Genomic DNA, 25,917 nt, shown 5'->3' on the forward strand with positions numbered 1-25,917 from the left:
CTTTCCACACCCTGCTTCTGAACTTCTGAACTCCACCTCATGGCCGCTCCCTCCTCTTGTCATTTAACATATACAAACCAGCACACCATCCATAATGTACAATAACACATTGTTGATAATAAGGATGCTCTACACTTAATTTTGTGATAGTTTATACTATGTGATGTGAACTGTAAAGGCCCTTGACAATAAACAATACAAGTCACCAAAACTGTTGACAACGTACTCATCATCAGCCTTAGAAACCAAGGAGGCAACCAGGATAGAATTAACCATTTTGCACCCCGCGTCAAACAGTGATACAATTTTGAGATGCACAGTGAACTTGACCAGGTCCTTAGTCTGTCTTGTTGTGCCTAATCTATCCATCCCATTTATACTGTTACAGGGCCACTCCAATCCCTGCTGAGCGGTAGCAAGAAATTTCAGGGGTCTTGGCACTTAACCAAGGTTTGTGTTCCTCTGAACATAGCGGGGAGATTGTGGTGTTTTCAGTACCCAGGACTTCAGGCAAGTACTTGCCTTCATCTTTCCATGTGCCACTGGTCATATTATGCAAAATAAAGTATTGCATTATGTAGCAGGTTACAGAAAGCAAGGATTCTTGTGCAGAATTAACTTTAATAATAAAAAAGCACACTACAGTAGGAACCAGAGAATAATAGGTGATCAAGGAAGACTATACTTTTTAAATAAACACATTTCAAAAGGCAGTTCTCTACCATTTTTTCAACAGGCACTTTATTCTTATAGCATTGTTTTGCAGTGAAGTTTTTCAGAATATTACAAAACATACCACACCACTAATACTGGTAAGTGTACATAAAGTCTGCAATTTACAGAACAAATAATTTCAAAGGCTGTGAAAATCTATGGAAAACAGATTCATGAATGAAAGACAAATGTCTGCATACGGCCAGTCACCTAAATCAGAATCCTGCCATAATGTTTATCTCTCATTGTATCACTTAACAATCACAGCAAAGGCATACAGTGCTATTAGAATGAGATTTTAAAAGGCACCATTTCTTGATGTAGTAGCAAAGCACTAATATATGCCTTTAAGTAGTGTTATTTTTCTAGAAAAAGAGGTGCCTGAAATCATCATGAACACCTCCCTTGTTCTCTTATGGCAGTGGTGCCCACCTGAGAGGTGCTAGAACTGAGTTTTGGTTAGTTCTGGCTGAAAAAAAGCCCTGCCTTTAAGTAGTGTTACAGGTTTGTTCCAGCACCTGCCAGCTCTTGGCAGCTCTCTCCTTCTCTACCACACAGAAGTGTTTATGCTGTGCTGCTTCTGAGATCTGCACACACTCACATAGTTTATTAAGAGATTGTGCAGTTTGACTGCATTTAACACTGCACAGGTCAGACCAGCTGGGTCAGGCCAGGCTGTAACTAGCTCTTTTAGACTGCAGGACTGCCAAGAATTGATCGGTAGATGTTGATCAGTTGCTGCTGCTAACTATTGTGAATGAAGGACTTGGCTGAAAGAGATATCTCTCTTTTTTTCTAGGATATATCCTCTACACCCATTTTGTATATTACAAGTAGAACGTCACAAAGCTACTGTCCGGATAGGACCAAGACCAAAAAGGCACATCTACCACACATATTTAAATTAGCTAAAATTGTACTGCTTTCCCCCCAAGGATCATGAATTTGTGATTTTGTGCAAATGCTGATAACTGTGTCTTAGCAGTGATAGCTTTGTAATAGGTCTACAGTGGACAGAATTTATTGAGTGGAAATACTCAAATATGTTTAAAACATATGTATAGTGTAGAAACAGACTACGTTCAGGGAAGTGTCTAGGGTTATTGCAGAGATAGCCAACACAGTGGCCTTCAGATCAAGCATGCCTTTTTTTGCAGTCCTCTGCAACATTTGATGTACTTCCCAGCCCTTCTGCTGCCTTTCCAAAGCTGGGTGAGGTGCTAGACTTTGGGACCCTGCCAGAGCCTCGCGCCTCCTTCCAAAAGCTCAGCACCTAGCTTAGCCAGCTTTAGGAAAGCAGTGTGAGGGCTGGAGGGGGCATCAAATTTTGGCCTCAGTGTGACAAGGTAGTGTGTGGCCTGCATGTTTCACGTCAAAGTACTCTTGCATCCCACTTGGTATGAAAAGTTGGACTGCCCCGCCTACAGATGTTGTGGACTACAACACCATGATAATCTGCCATATTGGCTGGGGTTGTGAGGAGCTCTAGCCCCAAACATCTGGAGGGCACCGCATTAACTACCCTTGCACTATTGTTTCACTGCAGGAGAAGGTCTTTAATCTTCAGTGTAATGGTGCTTTATATTATGTAATGATTTGCTGACAATGTTCCTCTTTTAAGAAGGGCAGCACATCCATTGATTTTCACAGTGAATGTTTGCACTTGTAAAGGTTCAACATTATTCAATGAAACATAACTGAGCAGTTTATGATCATACAGTGGTACCTCGGGTTAAGAACTTAATTCGTTTTGGAGGTCTGTTCTTAACCTGAAGCACCACTTTAGCTAATGGGGCCTCCTGCTGCCACTGCGCCATCGCTGCACGATTTCTGTTCTCATCCTGAAGCAAAGTTCTTAACCCAAGGTAATATTTCTGGGTTAGCGGAATCTGTAACCTGAGGCGTATGTCACCTGAAGCGTATGTAACCCGAGCTACCACTGTATTGAAGTGTTATTACAAGTTTGCAGTTCCAAACACACAGATATATATCCCTGCTTACAACCTTTCCCTGCACAACTAGTATTTTGCTAGTGCATCTTTTCTAAATGTCATTTGCCCATAATCAGAATGAGCGGACCTAAGTGTTTTTCATAGCAGGATACTTTTTAAAATGAAAACAGGTTTGCTTTTGGGCTATGGGGTGGGCAAGATAGAGCTCCTTTAGCTTCATGACTGCTGGAGGAAAACAATGCCACGATTTGAGTGATTAAAAAAAACAGATGTTGTGAGTGTTGTTTGCAAACAAATGGACTCAGCTAAACAAACACAGTTATCTGGACTGAGTTTTCTCAAGTTCGGAAATAGTAACTTTTTCAAAAAAAAAGCCCCCAGTGGCCTGGGATGGGGAACTACATTTACACTCCTGTGAGTGTTTAAGTAAGTTCCATTGAGTTCAATATGGCTTACTTGTTTGTGTGTTTAGGATCACAACCTAAGGAACTCAACTTTTCATAAGTAGAAACACAGCCATCTCTATTAACCTGTTAAAGGTGGAATAAGGAGATTTTAAAATTTTGGTTTACCCTAAAGTAAATTTTCATGGATTGCAGATTTACCTCTATTGAGTACAGGACTGAAGAAATTCAGGCAATCCAATCCTACCCATGTTTACTTGGAAGTAAGTCTGTGTTTAACAGGGCTTATACATACATTTGTGTAAATTAGTTTGCACAGGACTATCATACACATACAAGTAAATGTGCATTGCACTAGCACGGAAGTTCCATGTTCTAAAAAAAAAACCTAAAGAAATGTTCTCATCCCCACACTTTATTTATTACAGTTTTAGCAAGGAATCAGAAGGGGGAAATCCATAACTAGCAGAAAATAGCAAATCCTAAATACAGCAGTACCCAACCCTCGTATTTTGGGCTTTTTTTTTTTTTAACTCAAGCTTCCCAAGCTATTTCGGTGATACCTGCAGGGAGTGCTTTTTTCCCCTAAAAAAATATTTAGGGGTACTCTCATTTTCCTACTCATATTGAAATACTGACCCCTCAAAATGTTTAGGGGTTTGTGTACCCCTGCGTCCCCCCAGAAAAAAAGCATTGGAGGAAGTAATAAAGTACCTGCAGGAAGTAATGTGCAGGTGCGTAATGTGGATTTAATGCCGAGAGGATGTTAGAACAGGATGCTAGACTAGATGGATTAAGCAGCCTCCAGTCCCTGTTAGAGAAAACGGTGGGCTATAAATGAATGAATGAATGAAACAAAACTGTGAGAATGCTCAGGCACAGTGTAAGACTGCAAAGTAATTATCCAGTTCCTAGGAGTAAGCTCTATTGAATTCAGTGGAACTTACTTTTGAGTAGACATGTAAAGGCTTGCAGTGTGAGGCTCTATTTACAACAAAGGAATAAAACACTCCATGAGTTTTCTTTTAAAAAATGCTGGCTGAGAAACTATTGCAATTAAAGAGTTAAAAGTGGATTGGTTACATTTTCCTTCAAAATGTATGTCAGCTTCACCATTCCTTCCTTCCTTCCTTCCTTCCTTCAGTTCAGGTATTTTATTTTCACTATAAACAGGACTCTGTTTTTGTAGCTGATTGTATGCAGCAATGCCCTTTTGATGTATTCACATTGGTGTAAACATATGTTGTCTTCTAGATCCAAATGCACAAACACAAATATTATAAGCAAGCAAAACCCTAGTGCAGTTTCCCAAACTTGGGTGTCTAGCTGTTTTTGGACTACAACTCCCATAATCCCTAGCTAGCGGGACCCAGTGGTCAGGAATGATGGGAACTGTAGTCCAAAAAAACAGCTGGAAGCCTAAGTTTGGGAAACCTTGCCCTAGTGCTTATCTTGCAAATTTGCCCTTATGTTCATTCATGGCAAAGGCTGTTTCCAAAAAGGACAGCAGGGGGAGGTCTGATCTCTCCATCACTTTAATGTCGGCATTAAAGTGTGGAGGAAAAGGAGAAAAGTAAGAAAGATAAAGGATATTCCCAAGCCTTTCCCAACCAACTCATGCACCCACCCACCCACTCCAACGCATGGGAGGGGTCTTGTGCATTCGCAATACCAGTAAACGGTGTGTGTATCCAATGTAAACAAGATGCTGTAGCTCCTTTGCTGATTGCTGGGCTGCTGTAATAAAAGGGAAGGGAAGGCATCAGCAGGAACAACAGATGGAGAGGAAGAGGAAGAGGCTGAAGGGTTTGATCACCCTTTCCATCAGCCGCCTCTCTCTCTCCTGAGCAAAAGGAGAAGCGCCTGATGAGCAAGGAAGTGGGGAGCAATGGGTGCAACATATATGCCTGGGGTGATTTTTGCAGAAGGGGGGGGTGGGCCAGTGCCCTTCGTGGGGGCCAAATTTGCGAACCCCTAGGTACGCCTCTATGCGGTTGTATACAGATAGTGTAGTGCAACTTCTTTTTTTTTTTTTTTTAAGAATAATACTTGGAAAGGTATCCTAACTTTTCTCAAGCAACATTTACCAGAGTAAATTTTAGCTGCTCTTTTTGCTTACTTTAGCATAAAGAAAGCGAATCCCAGTCAAAATTTATCTGGGGAAAAGCAGGATATGTTAGAGCAGGGGTAGACAACATTGTGACCTCCAGTTGCTGCTAGATTACAAGTGCAACTCTCACTATCCTGATTTTGCAGGGAGTTCAACATCTGTTTCTGTAGTATGATGAAAATCCAAGCTTTGAAATATTTATTCTGCTCAGGGTGTTTATATCAAAATATATCAGCACTCAAAAAGTTCAGAGGATTTTTTAAAATTAAATACAACGAGCTGGATCCAGACTAACAGTGTAATTCTATACATGTCCACTCAGAAGTAAGTCCCATTGAGTTCAGTGGGCATTACTCTCAGGAAAGTATGAATATCAGATTGTAGCCCAAGTTAATTGAACTCAGGTGCCACTGGAATAAACAACTTGAGTATAACCTCACTTACCTGGAAGTAAGCCCTACTGAATTCAATAGAATTTACCTCTGAGGAGACATGGCTAAGATTGTGCTGATAGTCATGATGATTAGAGTCCAACTGACTTCAATGCAACTAGATCCAAGCCATAGGATCTGTTTTGACGGATCATAGGTAAAGGGTTTGAAAACTTCATCCAGATGCTACTATCTTATACTTACAACTGCTGGGTTTAAACCCACAAAATACTGCATATCTAGTCATAATATATTCACTTCTGCCTCTTGAGCCAAACTAGAAAGACCTAAGAAGCATACACTACAACAGTGTTGTAGACAAAAAGTAAATTGAAATTATATTTAATGCAAAACATGTGGGCATACAGTGCCTTTTTTACTTGAATTAATAAACCTTTAAAGATTCAGCCACAAGAATATGCTTATTGAAACTGATTGACATTGAACAGAAATGCAACACTATGTGTGTCCATTAGGGGGCTAACAGGCACTACACACAGAGGCTACGTACACTGGATTATATATCTAGGTTTAGTAACATATCCAAGACTTCTGTTGCCAGTCATCATACTAAAGCACTCTCCCTGCCCCCCTTTTCTTTACAAGATACAACTATGGCCAAAATCTTTAAATAAGCACCTAAAACAGAACTTGCTATTTTAGAAATGTTATCAGAGGCACTTCACTGACATCACAAGAGAAATGCACATCCCACCCCAGGGGGGGGGGGGGAATATGCCCAAGAAATTTCAACTTTACTGCTGTGGCTTGTATAAAGAATATTTAATTCAATAAAAATCCATAAAACTGGAAGGAAACAAAAGGAGGATGGGCTGTGACCACAATAATGATTTTGAATGTATTCTAAGATTTTTGCTTGTTTCTCATTTGTTGGTTCGTTTTTACTTCGGGATGGACGTTATCTACTTCGCTGTGCCAGTTACGAATTTGACTTTATGTATATCATATTTCAAGCTTTTGAGCTATGCTTTTGGGATGCCTTTGCTTTGACAGCTGAAGGAGACTTCAGAGTACAGACTGGTATTTTTTATAGTTTTAAAGAGATAATGAAACTTATATTTAAGCTCCTTCCTATCCTGTATACTTTCTTTTCTTACGATTGCTTTCAGTCGATTTGTCAAGCAATAAAGTTATTGGAAATATTTGGCAATAAAGTTAATACCAGAGGCCAGGCCTTCATAGCCTGTGACCATCTTGCCAAATGCAGCCTCCCAGCCAAATATGATGGTCAGCCAGGTACTCTACAGCTCCCCTGGTTTGGGTTTTGTAGACAGCAAAACCAAGAGGATTATTTAAGCCCTTAGGTATCCAGCAGACATGTCTGTCTTAAGTTGTGCAGGCCTTTTAAACAATATACTGAAATGAACAAGAGCAATTAAGCTCACTAAGAACCAGAATAAACACGGTCAACAAAAACTGCATCATTTTTAATATTCTCCCTATTTCCCCCTATTTGTCAGGAGATTAATCCTGAAGCTGTTTTCAAGTAGTGTACTACTGTAGTTTACTAGGCATTCCTTTGCTAACAGTTATCTACAAGCTTATCAAATTACACTTGCCATCTAAGGAGATGGATTCATTTATTCTCCACTTTAGTATTTCTCATCCAAAGCAAGAATAATCAGAAACCAAGAAGCTCAAATTTCACTGTGAATTATGGAAATAGCTGTATAGCTGATTAAGTTCAATTCTATCTCTTTATTTTAATTAACTGGCCAGTGCATTTATATACTATTTGAATACCAGATCCTTGTGTTGAAAGCAATTTAGAGAAGCATGCCAAAGTCCCTCTGAATAATAATTTTTTTAAAAGCACAAAATTGCAGCTCAAGTTTCACCAATTTTGAATGGGAGATAAACAGTCCAACTTTCTCTGATCTACACTTGTCGTCTAGGAGATAAAATGTACATGTTTCAGTCACAGATGGTGCCCTCAAACCTAGGTGGTCTACCTTAGAAATTTAAAAGGTTAGCAATTTGATGTTAACGTACAGAAACCAGGTTGAGGACTTGAAGGAAGAGACTATTTTTGCAAGTGTAGCTTGCAATTTCTGGCTGAACCCCTAATACACATGCAACGTATTGAAAAGACACGAGGCCTTTTGTCCACACAGAAGTTTACCACGAACTTTGCCACTTGCTTTTGAAACATGTGAGTTTCAGTCCAGCTTGAGGGTTGCTTCAAATGTGATAAAATGCATCATGAGAACCACTTTGTTGTAGCAAAGTTGCATGCAGGATAGGTGTAGATTGTTAATGTGCAAACATATGCACACATTTTGTTGATCTACACAGCTTGAATGCTATATTCATACAGAAATGCTCTCTCCTTTATACATTTTGCCATGTTTGAAGCGGCCCTGAAATAGGACGGGGTGACTGATGTATCAGAAGGAGTCCCTCTACATACTTTCCTTTGGACCGTGACCACCATCTCCAATGCAAATCAAAATAAGTTAAGTTTGTTTTAGCCTTAAGTTTTAAATCTGATTTTGTCATTTTATTAGCCACTGTATCTAATCGTTTACTGGTTAGTTATTAACCTTGTTAGTTATTAACACAAAAAAGTTATGTATGTACCTGTAACTGGCCTGAGAGCAAGTAAGTTAAATATTTCTAGGAAGGAAAAATTACCCATAAAAGTAAGGTTTCTGGCTGAATTATCATACTTCACTATCTTCTGTTCCCATGATGCATTATTTGTTGTACTAAGATTTGTTGTTGCCAAAGTGATAGTCTGAAAACCAGAATTAGCTTAACGGCCTGGCCTGTGAATGAAAGAAACACCCAGACCTACACACTGAATTTTAAATTAGAATAAATTTTCCAGTCAAATTGTCTCATTACTTTTTTTTTAATGTCACTCTTTAAAGCATTATTTTAAAAAAAGTTATAGTAACTGATTAGACTTAAGCAAATTCAATAGTTATTTCTCTAGCTGCTCCTTTTACTGATTTTTTTTATAGAAAAGCAATTGGCAACAATGAAAAATACATTTAACTACTAGATATTATAATGGTAATGACACTGTTTGATTCCTGTACAAAACAGAACAAAAAAAGTGGGCCATGTTAGCTTTCTTAAACATTAACTTAATAAATGTTTGGGTGTTTTCACATATACAGTTTTATATTACACAGAAACATTTTGTTCAACCAAAAAAAATCTGTAAACAATAAAGTAGCAGACTGGCCACATGACCATTTAATAAATAAATATAGTGTTAGGTAATAGTGAAACAAACACACCATTGCAGTGAATACCCTTGGCACAACAACTCAAATTCACACCAAGGAAAAAACAATGTGATGTTCATCTGTAGATGTATCACATCCAGCTCTCAGGCCCACTGTTCCATAGTTTTTGCAAAAATCGCACCATTTCTTTTTAAGCCTTCAAAAAATCCTTACAGAAGATCAAAGCCAGTGAGTGACTGGAGGATCAGGAGAAGTTTTGTCTCCCACAGCATTTAAATGGTTCACTCAAGTTTATGTATTATCTGCTATACATGTGTAGATGCACAGCCACGTACAATCACAAAAACAATGTTAACAATCCTGCAGGAATTTTATGACTATTTAAGATTACAAATTTATACCTCTGAGAGCCAACAATGTGGTTGTCCGCACTCAGTGGTATTTTCAGTCATTGCCTGAAGGAGTATCAACATTCTCTTTCAATTACAGATCCTCCATTTTTTGAGCATTCGCTGCAAAGTGCATATACTCAAAATGTGTTATGCACATGCACCACACATTCATGCAAGCTGACCAGCAGAAATTTAAATAATTCCCTTGCCTTACATATATGCATTTTAACAATAAATTATTTTTTCCTGTTGTTGAATGCTGACGATGTTAGTAGACATTATTTCTAACTTACAGTATCATCAGGTAAAATAGGTTTTATGGTCATATATGGATATATATATATATAAAATTGCCACTTATTTTTTTTAAAAAATGTAAAAAACAATAGAGGGTAGCTAGAGTATATGGAAACAGTGGTGGCATTACAGGGTTATAATATATTCATTCCCATAAGAGTGTATAAAAAGATCAAGGTTCACTTCTGGTTTCACCAGTTATGTAAAACAAGTCTTGCCTTCACTAGTGAGAATAGTAAGACCACTGCTTGCCAACTTCTGTTACTCTCTGCATATAGCTAGAAAGACCAGTATTGTGCCTTTTATCGTTTACTATGGTTTTGCTCTTCAAACTCCACGAGTCTAAAGCAGATATTTTGTTTCAGTGCTTCTGTGGGATGAGTGATATTTAACAACAGATGGTGTGATGTGTTCTTTGGCACCTCTGAATCTCATTAAGAAACCAATGTCCTAGCTTTCCTCCTCCTCAGGAAGTGTTCTGTTGGCACCAGAGTGCCACTGAGTGCCAGTGTCTACTAGCGCTGAAGAGTGGGATGAAACTGTACAATATGACTAGAAAAATATACCAAGGGGCAATAATTATTTTGTTTGTGTCTACAATTGTCTTTTCTCAGATCAGTTGCACAAAGTTTGGTCCACTTCTGCAGTTAACAATCTAGTCATCTTAAGAGCTTTGGTTATAGCACAAATGTTTTGGTAGAAGTAAAGAACAATACATTCTCTTGTCTTCGTTTTCTTCAGGTGGATTTTTCATTGTCCTCTCCCGTTTTCTGAACTCGGGAATACTTTTTGCATGAAGACTTGAAACAGCTAGGGGGCCAAGATATTGGCCATGAGAAACAGCAAGGCACAGAGCCCTGTATATTCTTTTCAAAGAAATTGAATATTGGAAACCACCATGCTCGAGAGAGAAAGTTTGTCTGTGATGAGATTTTCAAGTTCTGCATTAAGAGGGGGGAGAAAAATATATTAAGATCCTGCTGAGACTGCTTTAAAAAGAGACATATTTAAACCACTGGAATAATTCTTATTTTTTCCTTAGAAAGAAAGCACTACCATGGAGTAAAAAGCATATAAAACATAGGTATAATTCAGATAGGACAATCAGTTTCTCCCTGTCCTTCAGCTCCATATTGGTTTTTGTGCTGGAATTTTGTGATAACTGACGCCATTTGAAACAGAGGGCAGTAAAGTAAAACCAGGCAAAGTAGTATTATTTATTAACTCCTCGTATTACTCCAAGGAGCTCAGAGACATACACGTGGGATTCCTAGACTCCCATGAAGGTAATAAGGCAGCTCAAACCTGCTTAACCTCATATAGAAATTTTCTTTTGGTCATTTTTTGTGCTACTTACAGCAAATGGCTTTATTTGTTTTCCCGACTAACTACAATATTTTTGACCAGCATTCCATTCACGTAGTGAAAATGCCTCTCCACTTACCGTTAACTGGTTCACAATTAAGTAAAGGAAGTTCCAGTAATTTAGAAAGGCATTCATTTAAACTGAACCAGATTTGTGATAGACTTTTTTTTTAAAGCTTCACGTGTATAGTGTAGTTAAGGTACTGGATATGATTTACCAAAACACAGTTGCAACAAATGTGTGCAGTTAGATGTTTATGGTGGGATTCCTGTGCACATTTACTTGAAATGATAACTGATTGAAAAGGCAGGTCTTACTCCTCAGTGTGGGACTGGGATGTTAGTGCCTTAAATTCAAATAAACTTCACCATGACTAACTTTTTTTCCGGATTATACCAATATTTTCTTAGATGTTGACCCATGAGATTTCCAGGGGAGAAGTAAAAATGCCTTTAAAAAGTCCAGCATAATTCAGCAATCTCATTTTAACATAATACATTTTGTAAAGCAGTACTATATATCTCAAGTACCTAACCTTAATTTAGAAGCTGGTATTCCCGTTACTTACCTTTTCATTAGCCATTGAGTGATACCACCAGAAGAGCCTTGTGGTGATATAATAAGCAATGACAACATCTATAGTATAATGTTCATGTCCTACTAGGATGCAGATTATTCCAGCAACACTCATACACCAGCAGATCAAGTGATACCACCAAAAGTGACGAGGTGAATCTGCCCAAGAAGGAAAGCATGTTAAAGAGGTTTCATATGAGAATTGTATCTAGAGCAGCAAAACAGATGAATATGAATTTGAACTAATTTGTGAATGCAAATGCATGGATATGCACATGCACACACAGAGACATAAACTAAAATATTATATTTAGTTCACAGGAACAGGTTGCCATATAATTTGATCCCATAGAGTAAATTTAACAGGAGATAAATATATGAATGCTGGCTAATCAGCTGATTTGCTCAATTTGCACTATGTTGCCGGCTGGGTTTCCATACAATACATATCTGACTCATGCTCCTAGGGGATATGGCAGAATACACAACTGCCATGCAGAAGGTCTCGGGCTTAATCCTTGGATTATTCAATTAAAAGAATTTTCCATCAAGGAAAAAACCTCTGCCTGAGACTTTGGAGAGCTACTGCCCTTGGTGTAAATAGCACTGGACTAGATGGACCAATGGCAGTCTCCTATGTTCAAGGCCAATTGTATAATCTGCACCACCAACATTGCTTTATAAAGATGGGTTAGCAATATGGGCTCCAATCGGGCACCCAAAGAGTACCACCTAGCTCAACAATGATCAGGTTTACTACCTGTTCCCCATATTCTTCCAACTTGCTGCAAGCCTCCTGTCACTCGTCCTTGCTATCTGACACTATGAGGAAGGAACATACTGGCAGGTAATGGAAGGAGTGTTACAGAACCATCACTACCATAACCCTTCATACAAAACTTACATTTAAGAGCTCTTAAAATTGTGCTGCAACAATCTGACATCCATAAAAGCATACGAGTAAAAAAGAAAATTAATCCATTCATTCAAAGGGGTAAATGGTTCCCACCACCATAATACTATCTTTCTTTTTCAATCCATGGCCACTTTTTACATGGCAGCACACTAATCATAATTATATTTGAGGAAGGAAAGAAGATAGCGAAATTAGATCAGAGAATCATTCATTTCCTTTGTGTTTTTTGAAGAATAACAGCACCAGTACCTATTTCAAATAAATTCAATCCGATTTATGTAATTAACTAAAAATACAAACAAACCAGTGCACTACTGCATTTTATTGCTCATTCCAAAAATAAATGTCAAAATGGAGGGAAGGAAGCTTGTACAGCCATCTCTGGCCAGGGAGTTAAATATATTGATAAACAGGGATGAGAACACAGGAAGCATCTTTCAGATTGGCAAAATGCCTGTTCAGAAAGATCAGTGGAGCATATTGCACTCAGCTTCAGAATAATGGAGCAGTATTTGCTCTTGCTTCAAACAGCATCCCCCCACCCCCATAATCATACAGGAACAAGAAATTAGTAGATAATATCCTGATGTACAGTCCACACCACTTATTTATAAAACCCTGCCAGCAGTATTCCAGGGTTCACAGGACAATCTAGTGAAGAAGAATGGCTGTAATAGCCCCATGTCAGTAATAATTTCCTTCCTTTCCTTTCCTTTCCGTTCCTTTTTCTTTTTCTGCAAAGGGCATATGCTAAATGCTAGATAGGTAAACTAAACAACAACATTAAATGGGATGATTAAACATGACCACAGTACATCTGTGACAACATCCTCACATAAAATAGTGCATGAAACGGCTATTTACCAACTACTCATGGAACATTATGTCCACATAATGTTCTCCCACCTCCACTAATGTATTAAAATGTAATATGTATATTACATTACCAGAAACTGTCACATATTCAGGCTTCACAGAACCTACATAGGTATATTCATGTTAATAGGAACATTTTGCAGATGACACCAAACTGGGAGGGGTGGCTAACACCCCAGAGGACAGGATCACACTTCAAAACAACCTTGACAGATTAGAGAACTGGGCCAAAACAAACAAGATGAATTTTAACAGGGAGAAATGTAAAGTATTGCACTTGGGCAAAAAAAATGAGAGGCACAAATACAAGATGGGTGACACCTGGCTTGAGAGCAGTACATGTGAAAAGGATCTAGGAGTCTTGGTTGACCACAAACTTGACATGAGCCAACAGTGTGACGCGGCAGCTAAAAAAGCCAATGCAATTCTGGGCTGCATCAATAGGAGTATAACATCTAGATCAAGGGAAGTAATAGTGCCACTGTATTCTGCTCTGGTCAGACCTCACCTGGAGTACTGTGTCCAGTTCTGGGCACCACAGTTCAAGAAGGACACTGACAAACTGGAACGTGTCCAGAGGAGGGCAACCAAAATGGTCAAAGGCCTGGAAACGATGCCTTATGAGGAACGACTAAGGGAGCTGTTTAGCCTGGAGAAGAGGAGGTTAAGGGGTGATATGATAGCCATGTTCAAATATATAAAAGGATGTCACATAGAGGAGGGAGAAAGGTTGTTTTCTGCTGCTCCAGAGAAGCGGACACGGAGCAATGGATCCAAACTACAAGAAAGAAGATTCCACCTAAACATTAGGAAGAACTTCCTGACAGTAAGAGCTGTTCGACAGTGGAATTTGCTGCCAAGGAGTGTGGTGGAGTCTCCTTCTTTGGAGGTCTTTAAGCAGAGGCTTGACAACCATATGTCAGGAGTGCTCTGATGGTGTTTCCTGCTTGGCAGGGGGTTGGACTCGGTGGCCCTTGTGGTCTCTTCCAACTCTATGATTCTATGATTCTATGCATATGCCAATGAAAGGCATGTTTTCCAGTTTATATGGAACCCAGTTTTTGACATGCTTGTTCTTTGTAGCACCAGCCTTCTAACAACCAAAATACAGTACTCATGCGTAAGTCTTCTAGAACTACAAATTGGTGTAGTGAAGTGGGTAGAGTTTTGGACAATGACTAGGAAGACCCATCATTGGTTGACATTGGACCAGGAACTCTCTATCAGCCTACTTGACCCCATAAGGTTGTTATGAGGATGAAGTGCACAAGGGACCTTCTCTGCAACCCCAAGTTCTCTGAAGGAAGTGTGGCATAAACATGTAAATAAATAAGGGAATGTTTATTTTATGAGACCTTGTGGCAAAAGAAACAACAAGGAAGACAATGCCAAAGAGAAAGGTAAGCAATTATTTCTGTCCTACACCAATTTATAGTAACTGAATTAGGCTTGGGAACACAAACATCTTTTCTTTTTTCTAACTGAAGGAACAGTTTGCAACAAGCCATCCAAATTAGATAGCTGTGTTTAAAAAACAACCAAAAACTAAGACCATGAGGCCTAGTTTGCACATTAGGATTGCCACATTAAGACCACCTAAAACCATACAAAACATTTAGGAAACATTTGAAAAATTGAAACTTACATTCCTTGATAAATAGGTAAGTGAGTGTTAGCACTACAGTGTGACCACTGAACAGGAAATCTCCGCATAAGATGTGTGAGCCTGTTATAGACAGTCCACCGCCGGAAATTAGTTGCAGGATCCGCTGAACCTTGGCTTGAGAATTTCCATTTAGCTAGTTTGTCATAGGGAGAACAAAATAAGAAGAAACACAAGCTGAAGGAGACTGGAAGTGTTTGGTTGGATAAAGAACTCCAAGCCAACTGATTTGTAAAATAAATATAATTTGCATTTACTAGGTTTACCTTTGGAGCACACTGAAAATGCATTCCAGGCACAGGGAGAGTGGTGACATACATGGTAATGCAGCGGTAAAGGTATAAAGTTCCTATTATAAAGAAGAACCTTCGTCCCACTATTGATCTGAAAAATAATATTAAAGAGAGATTGTTCATGTAGTTATGCTATAAGTACAACTCCATAAAAAGACTATGCCTGCAAAATTCAACATGATATCTTTCCCACTCTTAATCTGTACTCCATAGCATAGGATAATGAGTACAACAGGAAAACTGTTACAGCCACGTTCTTATTTATTCATTTATGAAAAATACTTTTCTACTGCAATGTCAAAAAATATCAAAGTGGTTTGCAACAATTATATATACATACACAATAAAAACCAAGCAAAAATTTAAAATCACAAACAAGCTAACTATTGCAGAATATGTTTTCTTAATTGTCCACATAAACCTACCATCACAGAAAAGTTTTCAGCAGATGTTTAAAGGTTAAAATGGAAATTTCCTGCTGAATCTCTATTGGAAGAATGTTCCACAGGACTGAGCCAATGACACCATAAATTTTATAGTAAAGTTTTGGATTTTTCAAGATTTGCAACATTTGAGTGTAATATGTCTATCTTATGGACCAATATGCTCCAAAAAGAGCAATTCATACTTGTGGAACTACTAAGACATGCACTTCTCAATTATTTGACCACCCAAGTGTATCTTATGGGATCTGTTATCATAGTCGTATATCACTTTTAAGGTTAGATTCTAGGAAGGTGGCATATACATATTTTTGAGTAAAACAGCTGATGTAGAGCAGTGACAATTCCTGCAAGACTTGATTGCTTATTTCCCATACAACCAACTCTGGGAAGCTGCATAATTCATCATGTTACTAGCTGCTTCCTGTATGTGGCTGTGACCATAGAACTACTCTCTGCATGAAGGGTTTGGCACTGATGAACTGGAATACAGATAGTAGCAGATATTTGTTGTGCTAGTTTTCTTTTAGGTGAATTGAACAATCAGAAGTATGTCCCATTGAGTTGAACAGGAATTAATCCCAGATAAATTGATATAGGACTGCATCTTAAATCACATTCAGATTAAATATAAATATGTTGCATCTTTGTTACAAATCCATTTGTTTTAAACATAATTATATAAAGAAGGAAAAACTGATAATCCAAAATGTTAGCAAGCATTATTGCAGACTTGAATGTATCTTTTTTCTAGTATCTCAGCCTTTCTTTTGCAAGTCCACATGATTAATAAGTAAATTATGATTAATAGGTAAAACTCTGAATTCTCTCAGGGATGGCCAAACTAGATGTGTCCTTACTATGTATAATGTTCACTTCATATCAGTTTTTCCTAAGCTAACTGCACGGTTGAGGAAGCTCAATTCTCACTGTAAAGGAATCACTCCCCCATTGAGATTGGAATGGAAGTCCCCTCATACAGTTTTTTTCTAAAATCCCTAGCCATGCCGTAAAACAGATTTCTATTCTGAGCCCTGTAGGGAAGTGATTAATTAGTTAAAGACAGACAAGTTACATAACTGCCTATGTATTTAATTGACATCTAGTTTGGTCTTTAATAATAAGAAGAAAAGAAGCTGTGCGACTTACTTGTATCTGAGAAACAGCCACTGGATTGTCCATAATCCAAACAGTATAATTCCATTTATTTCTGATACAGAAAAAGCCCATTCTACACGATCAATATAATCAAAAAACTTATCTGGCAATGGAGGACTGAGCTCCTTGGGAGGCACCCTCTCATGTACCGCTGTGATAATGACAGTCGTTAGAATTAAGTTGAAGACAGCATACACAAAGGCAATGCCTGTTTTCCACCATTCTAAAGGAAGTTTGTTTCTAGATTCAGCGGGCATAGAAATCTGTATATAGTCTGGATACTTCTTAGTGCCTTTCCGCAAACCATTGGATAAACCCTTTGGTTTGCTGCTGCTGTTCTTGTTCTCCTCACTGACAGTGAGTGTGGGTCGAGCATAACCATTTGCAGTTTCATTGTTCTGGACTTCCATGTGCTCTTCAAGCTTTGCTGTCTCTATGGTATCCATCCTAACACGTGCAGCAAAATTAACAAATTCTTGTCTGATTTCTAATATTATCTCCTGCTTCTTTTAAAGTCTGCTTCCCGTAATTCCAGCCAATCTTGGTCCTTTAACAAAGCATGTCGAAACCGGGGATTCCAATTTAACTTTCAATTAAGGCTTCAGTTTTCCAGAAAGAGTCTCACAAGCTTTTCTTCCAGGGGCCATCAATACATTCTCTGCAATTTAAGTTGACAAAGATGTAAAATTTGCAAAAATCGTCACAGTTACCTCTGCATGCATGTTGGACAGTACAGGTGGCGGCCATTTCTAATGTCCAGTACAGCTTTCCTGGGTTTTTCTGGATGGCTGGACATTAGATTTGAGCTCTTAATAGTTGCTTTCAGTACCTAGCAATTCTAAAATGCAAGTTGCTGGGCATCAAGCTTGTCCAGAAGTCACAACTTCAATACGATAAGGTCCTTCCTTTTTATCAGAGTTCTACAAGCTTGAGATTTATTATGTAGAATGCAGCCTGCCAGTAACCTTACAACAACCACACACAAAATTTATTATCCAATCACAGGTAAACACATATCTAAAACATAGACCCATTTGAGCGCTAGGGGGCAGTTAGATAGTTGGTAGGCTGCATTTGACTTCATAGTTGTGCCAAACTACTATAATTTCATAAATATGGGAATAAGTTGTGGCTATTCAGCAATGCCAGATAGTTACACTGTGTACACTCCTTTTGATTCTCTTTACTATTTCAATTTTCCAGTCTGAGCCCTGTCCCTGGGGCATGGAGGAGAAGATGCCTTTTGGTACGTGAAAGTCTAATCCACTGGTTCAAGGCATCTCCATGTGCTGCAAGTCACTTAATTCATGAGTAATATCAGATACAGATAGGGAAGATAAGTTTGATGGGACAGATAAGACTTCAGCTTTTAAAGTACGCCCATTTACAAAGGGGAACAGAATGTCCTTAAGAATGAGGAAAATACATTTCTGTCCCTATGTCTTATTCTGCTCTTAAATGTCCAACTATTTCTCTTTTAACATGCTTGCCCTTAGATACAGCTGCAAAGTTCTTTTTGATCTTTGCTTTCTCTCTCCTATCCATTATACAAGCCAAGCCTGACACTATCCTTTTGATCTCTAGAAGCAGCACCAAATAATCTGTAGCCATTAGAAACCAAGTAATTTGTATGCTCCAAACACTGAAAGCAGTTGGGTCAAGATCACCAGGAACAATACACAACCAAGTAAGCAGTCAAAGGAATGAGTCCTGAACATTCTAGTCACTGAAGTTTATTTGTTCTGGCTCACCTTTGTTTTCACAACAGTGTAAACAAAAGAACCAGTCAATACAATATCACTCCTTTAGAAATAATGCAGTCAGTACAGTAACTGTAAATCCAAATGAAGTTAAAAATAAAATGAAAATGAAAATCATTCAAAATACAAAGTGCAAGTTTGAATGAACAAACAGGCAGACATTGGCTTCTAATGTTCTAAAACCTTAACGTATGATGACTATATTTTTATGGACAGTAAGCAAAATCTAAGTTTTCTATTTACGTGGTGCTGTAAACTATGGTTAGACTAGCATTGGTTGGTCAAGTCATTGCCACTAGAGAGGCTGAAGTGTGCTTTGAAAGTTAAGGCAATATATTAGATATAATTCTATGCCCTTCGGAACCAAAAGATATTGTGGAACATTTTCCTATGGTCAGTATTAAGGGTAACAAAGGAATATCATGGGAAGGAGGGGAATGCAAGAATTTGTTGAGGCAGGTCACACTATAGCCAACAGACATGGGAGAGTCCTAGAAATATCAGCTGATACCTAGGTTCAAACTGAGTAATAGTTGAGCATTGGGGCAATCCCTTGTTTCGGACGGAGGGGAGGTTGTAGTCCTCGCCTGCCCCTCCAAACACTGGGGTATCCCGGTAAAGGGATCGGGGGGAGTGGCCATGTCCACCCTATTTCATGGGAGCACCCTATTTGATGTAAGTCTTAGGAACCCCCACCTGGATTGACCACACGTCGCTTCCAGTGGGCAGGCCAGAAGTATTTAGATTGCCCCATGCCCAAGCCAAACCTCTTTCATCTGTATTCAGTAAAGTTGTGGCCTGTTTTTACCCAAAACCCAGTCTTATTGGTCTCTTTTATTTATATGGGTTGGGGTATAGGAAGTCCGATGCCTTGTTCTGCAACAGGATCAAGTATTACAGACTACCCTGAACTAGCAAGGAGGATGCCTACACATTGTTTTAGGAAATGGGTTTAGAAAATACATACATATGTCTTTGAATGCAAGAATTAAGCGTGCCTTCAATTTTAACCCAGAAAAAAGAGAGAACGATAAATTAATTATTAGGTGTTTGAGAAATACTGCTTTAGATTGCAATAATTTGTGTGAAAAATGTTTGCCTTCCAAGTAGCAGCTTAATCACCTCCCCCTGGCACCTCATCTGAAAGAAACAAGTATGTTCATGTGTATAACCTGTAAGCTTGAGAAAGAGTGATACAGGATACCAAGTCCACATAAAAGATGTGAATTGGGAGAAAGTCTACTATATTGATTGTGCATTATTATTTATTTAAAGAAAACTGGCTCCTGCTTCTTCTTCCAGAATTCAAGTTTATTAGAACTGCTCCTTGTCACTGGCTCTCCCTGCTCACTAAACCCTGTTGCCCCTTCAGCAAACTCCGCTGCCTTATGAGATATCTTTGGGAGGAGAAAAAACTAAGAACCCTACACAAATGCGGAGCTGAGTCCCTAAAACGGTAGGAACTAGTGTGTCTCTGCACTCCTTTCTTGCCTCACCTTTTTCTTCTTCCTCCGACAGCAAACAAAACAAAACAAAATCAAAAATCAAAATCAAACACAACAGAATTTCCCATGATATTGGAATGAGGAAACTGATGTCAGGGCTCCATACAAACCAGAATATCAGAGCAAGGAATGCCTACTATTAAAACTAAAATTCAGTTCAGTTTAAGCTGTTTTCAAAATGAAAAGATAAACTTCACTGCTTCAGTACATGAACATATACTGAAAGGAGATAGTTTTATGTCCAGTAGTGCTTCTCTTTGGATATCTTATCCCTATTGTTGTGATATTTAATAATGCATTCTACATCCTTCATAACTCTGCAGCACAACCTGCGGTTTTCCCAATATCATAGCTTAAAGTCATCATTAATTGGATTTGTTACATCCTTGTGTTGTACTGTACAAAATGATTTTACCAGGTTTTTTATATCCACTGGCTAGTGTACAAAACTGGCAATGTCTTTTAAGATACTCAGTCATAAAGAACCAGAATACAATTGCATTATGTTTTTGCTTTGGCCATAGGCTATTTCAGGCCAAAAGGCTGATCTCCAAGTATAGCTTTCAAGACACAGGAAAGAACCATCAAATCAAGGCAGACAGCAAGCTTTTCTCAAATCAAGCACTTTACTTTGCAATATCATTTATAAACATTAGGCATAAAGCTCATTAGACAAATGATTGCTTCTTTTAGGAGCAAGAGCAAAACATAGTGACCCATTATCACCATAGTTTCAAGCACTGCATTATAAACACAATACATTATAAACAAAGCATGTTGAGGATGAAGGATGAAGCAAGTTGGGATGTAGAGTCAACTCTTAGCTTGTGCACTGGCATTGAGAAGAAGTCAGAGTTCAGGGTGGGGATGAACTCAATAATTATCATACTTAGTAAAAATAACTGTCCATCTGGGTTGGACTAGATCAGTGGTTCCCAACCTTTTCTTGGCCATGCCCCACCTAAGCATCTCTAAAATCCTGATGCCCCCTGCCCAATGATATATAATTCTTATTATTCAAAAGTGAACTCTATTCACGTGGAGGAAGCCTAAAAGGCCATTAACTTGGTCTAAACAAGCTCAATTTGCCCTCCTGTGGGGCATGTGCCCCATGTTGAGAACCACGGGACTAGACCCTTGTGGTACTTTCCAAATTATGGAATTCTGTGATTCTATGATAAAGTATTCTCCAAAACCATTTGGGGCCCCAAGTGGATTGGAATTATTGGATAATCCCCATATCAGGTAAACCTGAATTTACAGAGACTGGTGTTGTTTGAGGGTAATGTGATGTGGACTATGCAAATTAAATGGGAATGCAAACAGCTGCAAACACACAGTAAAGTTTGATGTGGACAAGCCCAAAGTTTAGTCATAGGCATTAAAAGAGAGAGAGTGAGTAATATGTACTTTCCTTTACCCAGCTAAAAAGTGTGAGTCAACAGTCAGCAAAAGGAAAAGTGTAATTAGTCACATGCCCCACCAAGAAGAAGTGGCTCAGCTATATTTAGGATGTGTCATTTATATTTATTATCACCATGAGAGGTTGTCAAGTGACATGGGAATCTGGAATATTTGTGTATTAATTATATAAGAGTTGATACCTAACTGTAATTTGTTCCTAAATGAGGCAAGATGTTACCACAGAATACACAGCGACTAAAACATACAGTTACATTTTAAGTTAAGAAGCTTTACTATAGTTTTACTGTAGTCTCTCGTTCCATTTCTTGAAAATATAGACTCCTTGTCCATAGTGAAAAGTTTTAGCATTGGTACATAAATATAAAGGGATGGCAAGAACAACTATAGTAGTTAAAAATTAAATCCAAAAATACCTAGATTACTCTTGCCATTCCTGACACATGATTTATTATTTTGTGTGACAGGAAGTACTGTATTTTTCGTCCCATAGGACGCTCCGTCCCATAGGACGCACCTAGTTTTTTGGGGGGGAAATAAAGGAAAAAAATTTTCCCTTTATTTCCCCCCCCAAAAGCAGGTCGGAGAAACCGAACCAGGTCGAGTAACAGCAGGATGGCGGCGCTGCGCCTCCCTGCTGTCCACCGAGCTTGTGGGGCTGGCCGATGTCTGCCCGGCGCGAGGGGCGCTCTGCTTCAGGGCGCCCTGCCCGCCAGGCGGCAGGCTGCTATCCGCAGTGTGGGGAGCCCTGCAGGGAACTCCTGCAGGGCTCCCCACGCTGCGGATGTCTGTCCGGCATGCGGGGGGCTCTGCTTCAGGGCGACCCGCCCACCGGGCGGCAGGCTGCTATCCGCAGCGTAGGGAGCCCTGCGGGACCTCCCGCAGGGCTGCCTAGGCTGCGGATGTGTTCCCGAAGCGGCGGGCGCTCTGCTTTCAGCGCGTCCGGCGCTCCGGGAAGCTGGCTACTATCCGCAGCCTAGACAGCCCTGCGGGACCTCCCGCAGGGCTGCCTAGGCTGCAGATGTCTTCCTGAAGCCTGGAGAGCGAGAGGGGTTGGTGCGCACCAACCCCTCTCGCTCTCCAAGCTTCAGCAAAAGCCTGCATTTGCCCCATAGGATGCACCCAGATTTCCCCTTCATTTTTGGAGGGGGAAAAGTGCGTCCTATAGGGCGAAAAATACGGTAGCTACACACACTATGCTGATGTGTGACTCAAACGTTTTGGCTCCCGAACACCACAAACCCAGAAGTGTTCCGGTTTGCGAACCTTTTTTGGTAGCCGAATGTCCAACATGGCTTCCGCAGCTTCCGATTGAGTGCAGGAAGCTTCTTAAGCCAATCGAAAGTCGCGCCTTGGTTTTTGAACGTCCAACAGACTTCTGGAATGGATTCTGTTCGAGAATCAAGGTACGACTGTATTTTTATTTAATCATTTCCTAAAATTTAAACAAAACTTGATTATAATTTAGCACTCTTTATTCAAGAAACGAGTTATTTCCTGCAAAAATCTAAATCCCTTATCTTTCTCTGAAAAAAACACTTATGGAGGACAAAATTTGATTTAATATGGCCTTTGTCCATTTGGTACCAGACATACAGGATGCGATATGAAGTGGTCCATCTTTCCTTCTACTATTAAAGTCAAACACAACAGCTACAATTGTAGGCTGCCTGGCTCTTGAGCTACAACAGAAACTAATGCCCCTGTGAAAGGCAAAGCAATGTTGTTCTTATGAACACTATGGAAAAAGGAATATACATTTCCTCTCATATAGTATCTCTACAAGGAAGAGGAAATGACGTTGGTTACCTCCCTCCACATTTGGAGTTTGAGTTCACACATGCAGCTTGTTTTTGGTTTAAGTTAAAAGAAAGAAAAAACACTGCCAGTCACCTTATCCATAGTAAGAATCTGCCACCGAGTAAAGGGAATCATGCTCTACTGCCAGTACACCCTATTTATTTTGTTTGATTAAATTTGAGGAGGGGGTAGTGATAAAATGATTGATTAATAGGCAGTAATTGAAGGAAATTTTATTTTGGAGCAGAACCTGGATCATCTGGGTGGTAAATTAAGGATGAACCAATGCTGGTGATCTGGGGAGCATATAAATTGAATAATATGCTGGGGATGATTTGGATGGGAAAATAATTGGGTTTCTTAGGTAAAATTTAAATGTTAGTAATTATCTCTAACATTTGCACACAAACGAGCATATGCAACTCTTGTGTCCTCAGCTTGGTTGTGTCTCTCCTTTTTGCTGATGCATAACTGGTCACCCTGCAGGTATGCCCTTTACCTACACACTGGACCTTTTTTCTTAACTTGTTTATTGCAATATTATGTCTATATTCAAAGCTGCTACACTTTCTGTATTCATGCATGCCTGGCGCTAGGAGACCAACTGAAGTGTAAAGTAAGGCACAGGCACTAGTTAGAAAACATAACTCTCTTCTGCATTAAGAGGTCACTGTTGATACTACTGCAAGTATAAGAGACAAATGTGAAACATAAATCAGTTAAGACTGGTTGCTATCTGGCTCCTCCTTTCCCACAAATGTCTCATGGGTCATTCCACATGGTCATGATTCATAACAGCAACTATGCAACATTACATAACCAATTTTAGGTATCAATTCTATTTTCCCCTTTCCATCCCCACCCATTTCTTTTTGCACTGCGTCTGTTAGGCAGTATAGCTGTACTGAAGCTGCCTTCAGTGCACTGGCAGATAAGTAATATATAAATGCAATAAATAAACAAACCAGTTGAGGCATGAAATATTCATCAACTTTAAAAAGCAACAACAACTAAAGAGCAACTAGTTTTAGCACTGCAAAAACTGCCAGCACAGACATTTCCCACATTTATATAAAGTATTTTCCCCTCATCTTTCTACCCAAGATGATCTCCATGGCAAAGATGTCACTAAAGGCCAGGAAAGTTTAAACCTCTGATGAGTTTCAGGTTGTGAGTTTGCTAGTGTAACATTGGTGGCACTTGTTCCTCTGTGCACTTGCCTTTTACCCAGAAAATGTATTGCTTTTATCTTTTTTAAGTAGAAAGTGGGGGGGAGCAGAAAAATCACAATTTGATAATGCATAGCACATGCTTCTTAACACCTCTAGCAGGCCAGTACCTACAGTCAAATACTGGCACTTTGCAACAGTCAAGTTATGTAGCCACAGCAATGACCACAGAAGCTAGGAGGAGTGCAGAGAGAAGAAATGCCATGGTGCATCTGCATTAGCAAAACCAGAAGCCTTCATCTGCCCCAGCTGCAATAAAACATGTCTCTCATGTACTGGTCTCTACCCCCACAGCAAGCGATGTAACTCTCCAATGGTTCGCCTTTACCCTTGATGAGACACTCTTCCATAGTCTCTTGAGACAGACAGATGCCAACAACAACAAAAAGGTGAGTAGTCAATAGAAGATGTTCTTTGCCACTGACATCATACCAAATATTTCTGCCATCATATAATCAAAGAGGAATGTAATTCCTTTGGGGTGAGGAGAAAGAAGAAAAGAAACTAAGTATACTTATTAAAAGAGGATTCAGCAGGCTGCACAGCAGAATTTCGGCAGATCTATGTGGCCCAATCACTGTAGGCTATGCATTAGGTTGGGAATCAGTAAACATACATACAAGTTTAAAGAAAGTCCAAGAAGCTTAAAAGGGAAAAACATCCTACTTTTCCTTCTGACCTGACTATTTAAGATGTTCTTTGATCCAAATCCTAGGTACAATACAATGTCCCAAGTGACACTTTGAAACGCCATCATAACCAGTTCATGCTCAACAGTTTTACATAATGGCTGAGCTGTACAAGTACCCAGAAAGATTCTGAGGCAACTCAGAGCAAAGTTGGAACTGTTTATGATGTAATCGTAATTCAGATGTGTAAAAATTCCTATTCAGAACTTTTGCTGAGCAGAGATTTGGTAGGTGGTAATTTTCATCAGAAGCCTTACATTTCAGATTCTTTCTTACGTTAGTCAATGTTTCATTTTAATGGTCTGTTAGTAATGATGTTTTCCATCAATATGTTTTCAACTGTAGTATCAACTATGTGAAATAAATACTTTGCTTCTCATTGATCCCCTTAGCTTTTTCCTTGAACACTTCAAAGCAATATTTTCTTGCTGTCAGCCTCTAAAAAACCCAGGGGTAAGTGCTCCTAGATCAAGTTACTTTTTCTCAGCCAAACCTATTTCATAAAGTTGCTAGGACACTAGAATTCCCCTAAGTTTCGTGTAGGAAGGATAAGATCCAATGTATGAAATAGAAAATTACCACATGCTTTGCATATAGAAGATTCAAGGTTCAATTTCTAGCATCTCTATGCAGGGCTGGGAAAGAATGCTGTTTGAAATGCTGTGGTTAAAATCTAAACTATGGTTTGTTTCAATCAAGCTAA

The 25,917-nt window shown here is 39.2% G+C and overlaps 1 protein-coding gene and 1 long non-coding RNA gene across 7 annotated transcripts in view; one reads left to right on the top strand and one right to left on the bottom strand.

Moving 5' to 3' along the window:
• Positions 1-8,470: 8,470 nt before the first annotated feature.
• SGMS2 (sphingomyelin synthase 2) overlaps positions 8,471-25,917 on the bottom strand; it is a 34,665-nt gene continuing 17,218 nt past the window's right edge. For 4 of the 5 annotated variants that reach the window (XM_083571641.1, XM_083571640.1, XM_083571638.1 and 1 more), the window contains 5 exons: positions 16,801-17,467; positions 15,182-15,299; positions 14,898-15,051; positions 11,453-11,619; positions 8,471-10,459 (listed from right to left, as the gene is read on the bottom strand). In XM_083571641.1, the coding sequence (XP_083427767.1) occupies positions 10,256-10,459; positions 11,453-11,619; positions 14,898-15,051; positions 15,182-15,299; positions 16,801-17,255 (1,098 nt within the window). In that variant the 5' untranslated portion in view covers positions 17,256-17,467 and the 3' untranslated portion in view covers positions 8,471-10,255. Of the gene's footprint in view, positions 10,460-11,452; positions 11,620-14,897; positions 15,052-15,181; positions 15,300-16,800; positions 17,468-25,204; positions 25,340-25,917 lie in introns of those variants that run through there. The other variant, XM_083571639.1, reaches the window with a different exon arrangement.
• The window catches only part of LOC310742514, a 28,327-nt gene continuing 27,819 nt past the window's right edge, over positions 25,410-25,917 (top strand). Inside the window, exons 1-2 of one of the 2 annotated variants that reach the window (XR_014538488.1) lie at positions 25,410-25,441; positions 25,607-25,667. This is a non-coding gene — a long non-coding RNA (uncharacterized lncRNA). Of the gene's footprint in view, positions 25,442-25,524; positions 25,668-25,917 lie in introns of those variants that run through there. The other variant, XR_014538489.1, reaches the window with a different exon arrangement.

The sequence above is a fragment of the Podarcis filfolensis genome, assembly GCF_964270895.1.
Source record: "Podarcis filfolensis genome assembly, chromosome: 9".
NCBI lineage: Eukaryota > Metazoa > Chordata > Lepidosauria > Squamata > Lacertidae > Podarcis > Podarcis filfolensis.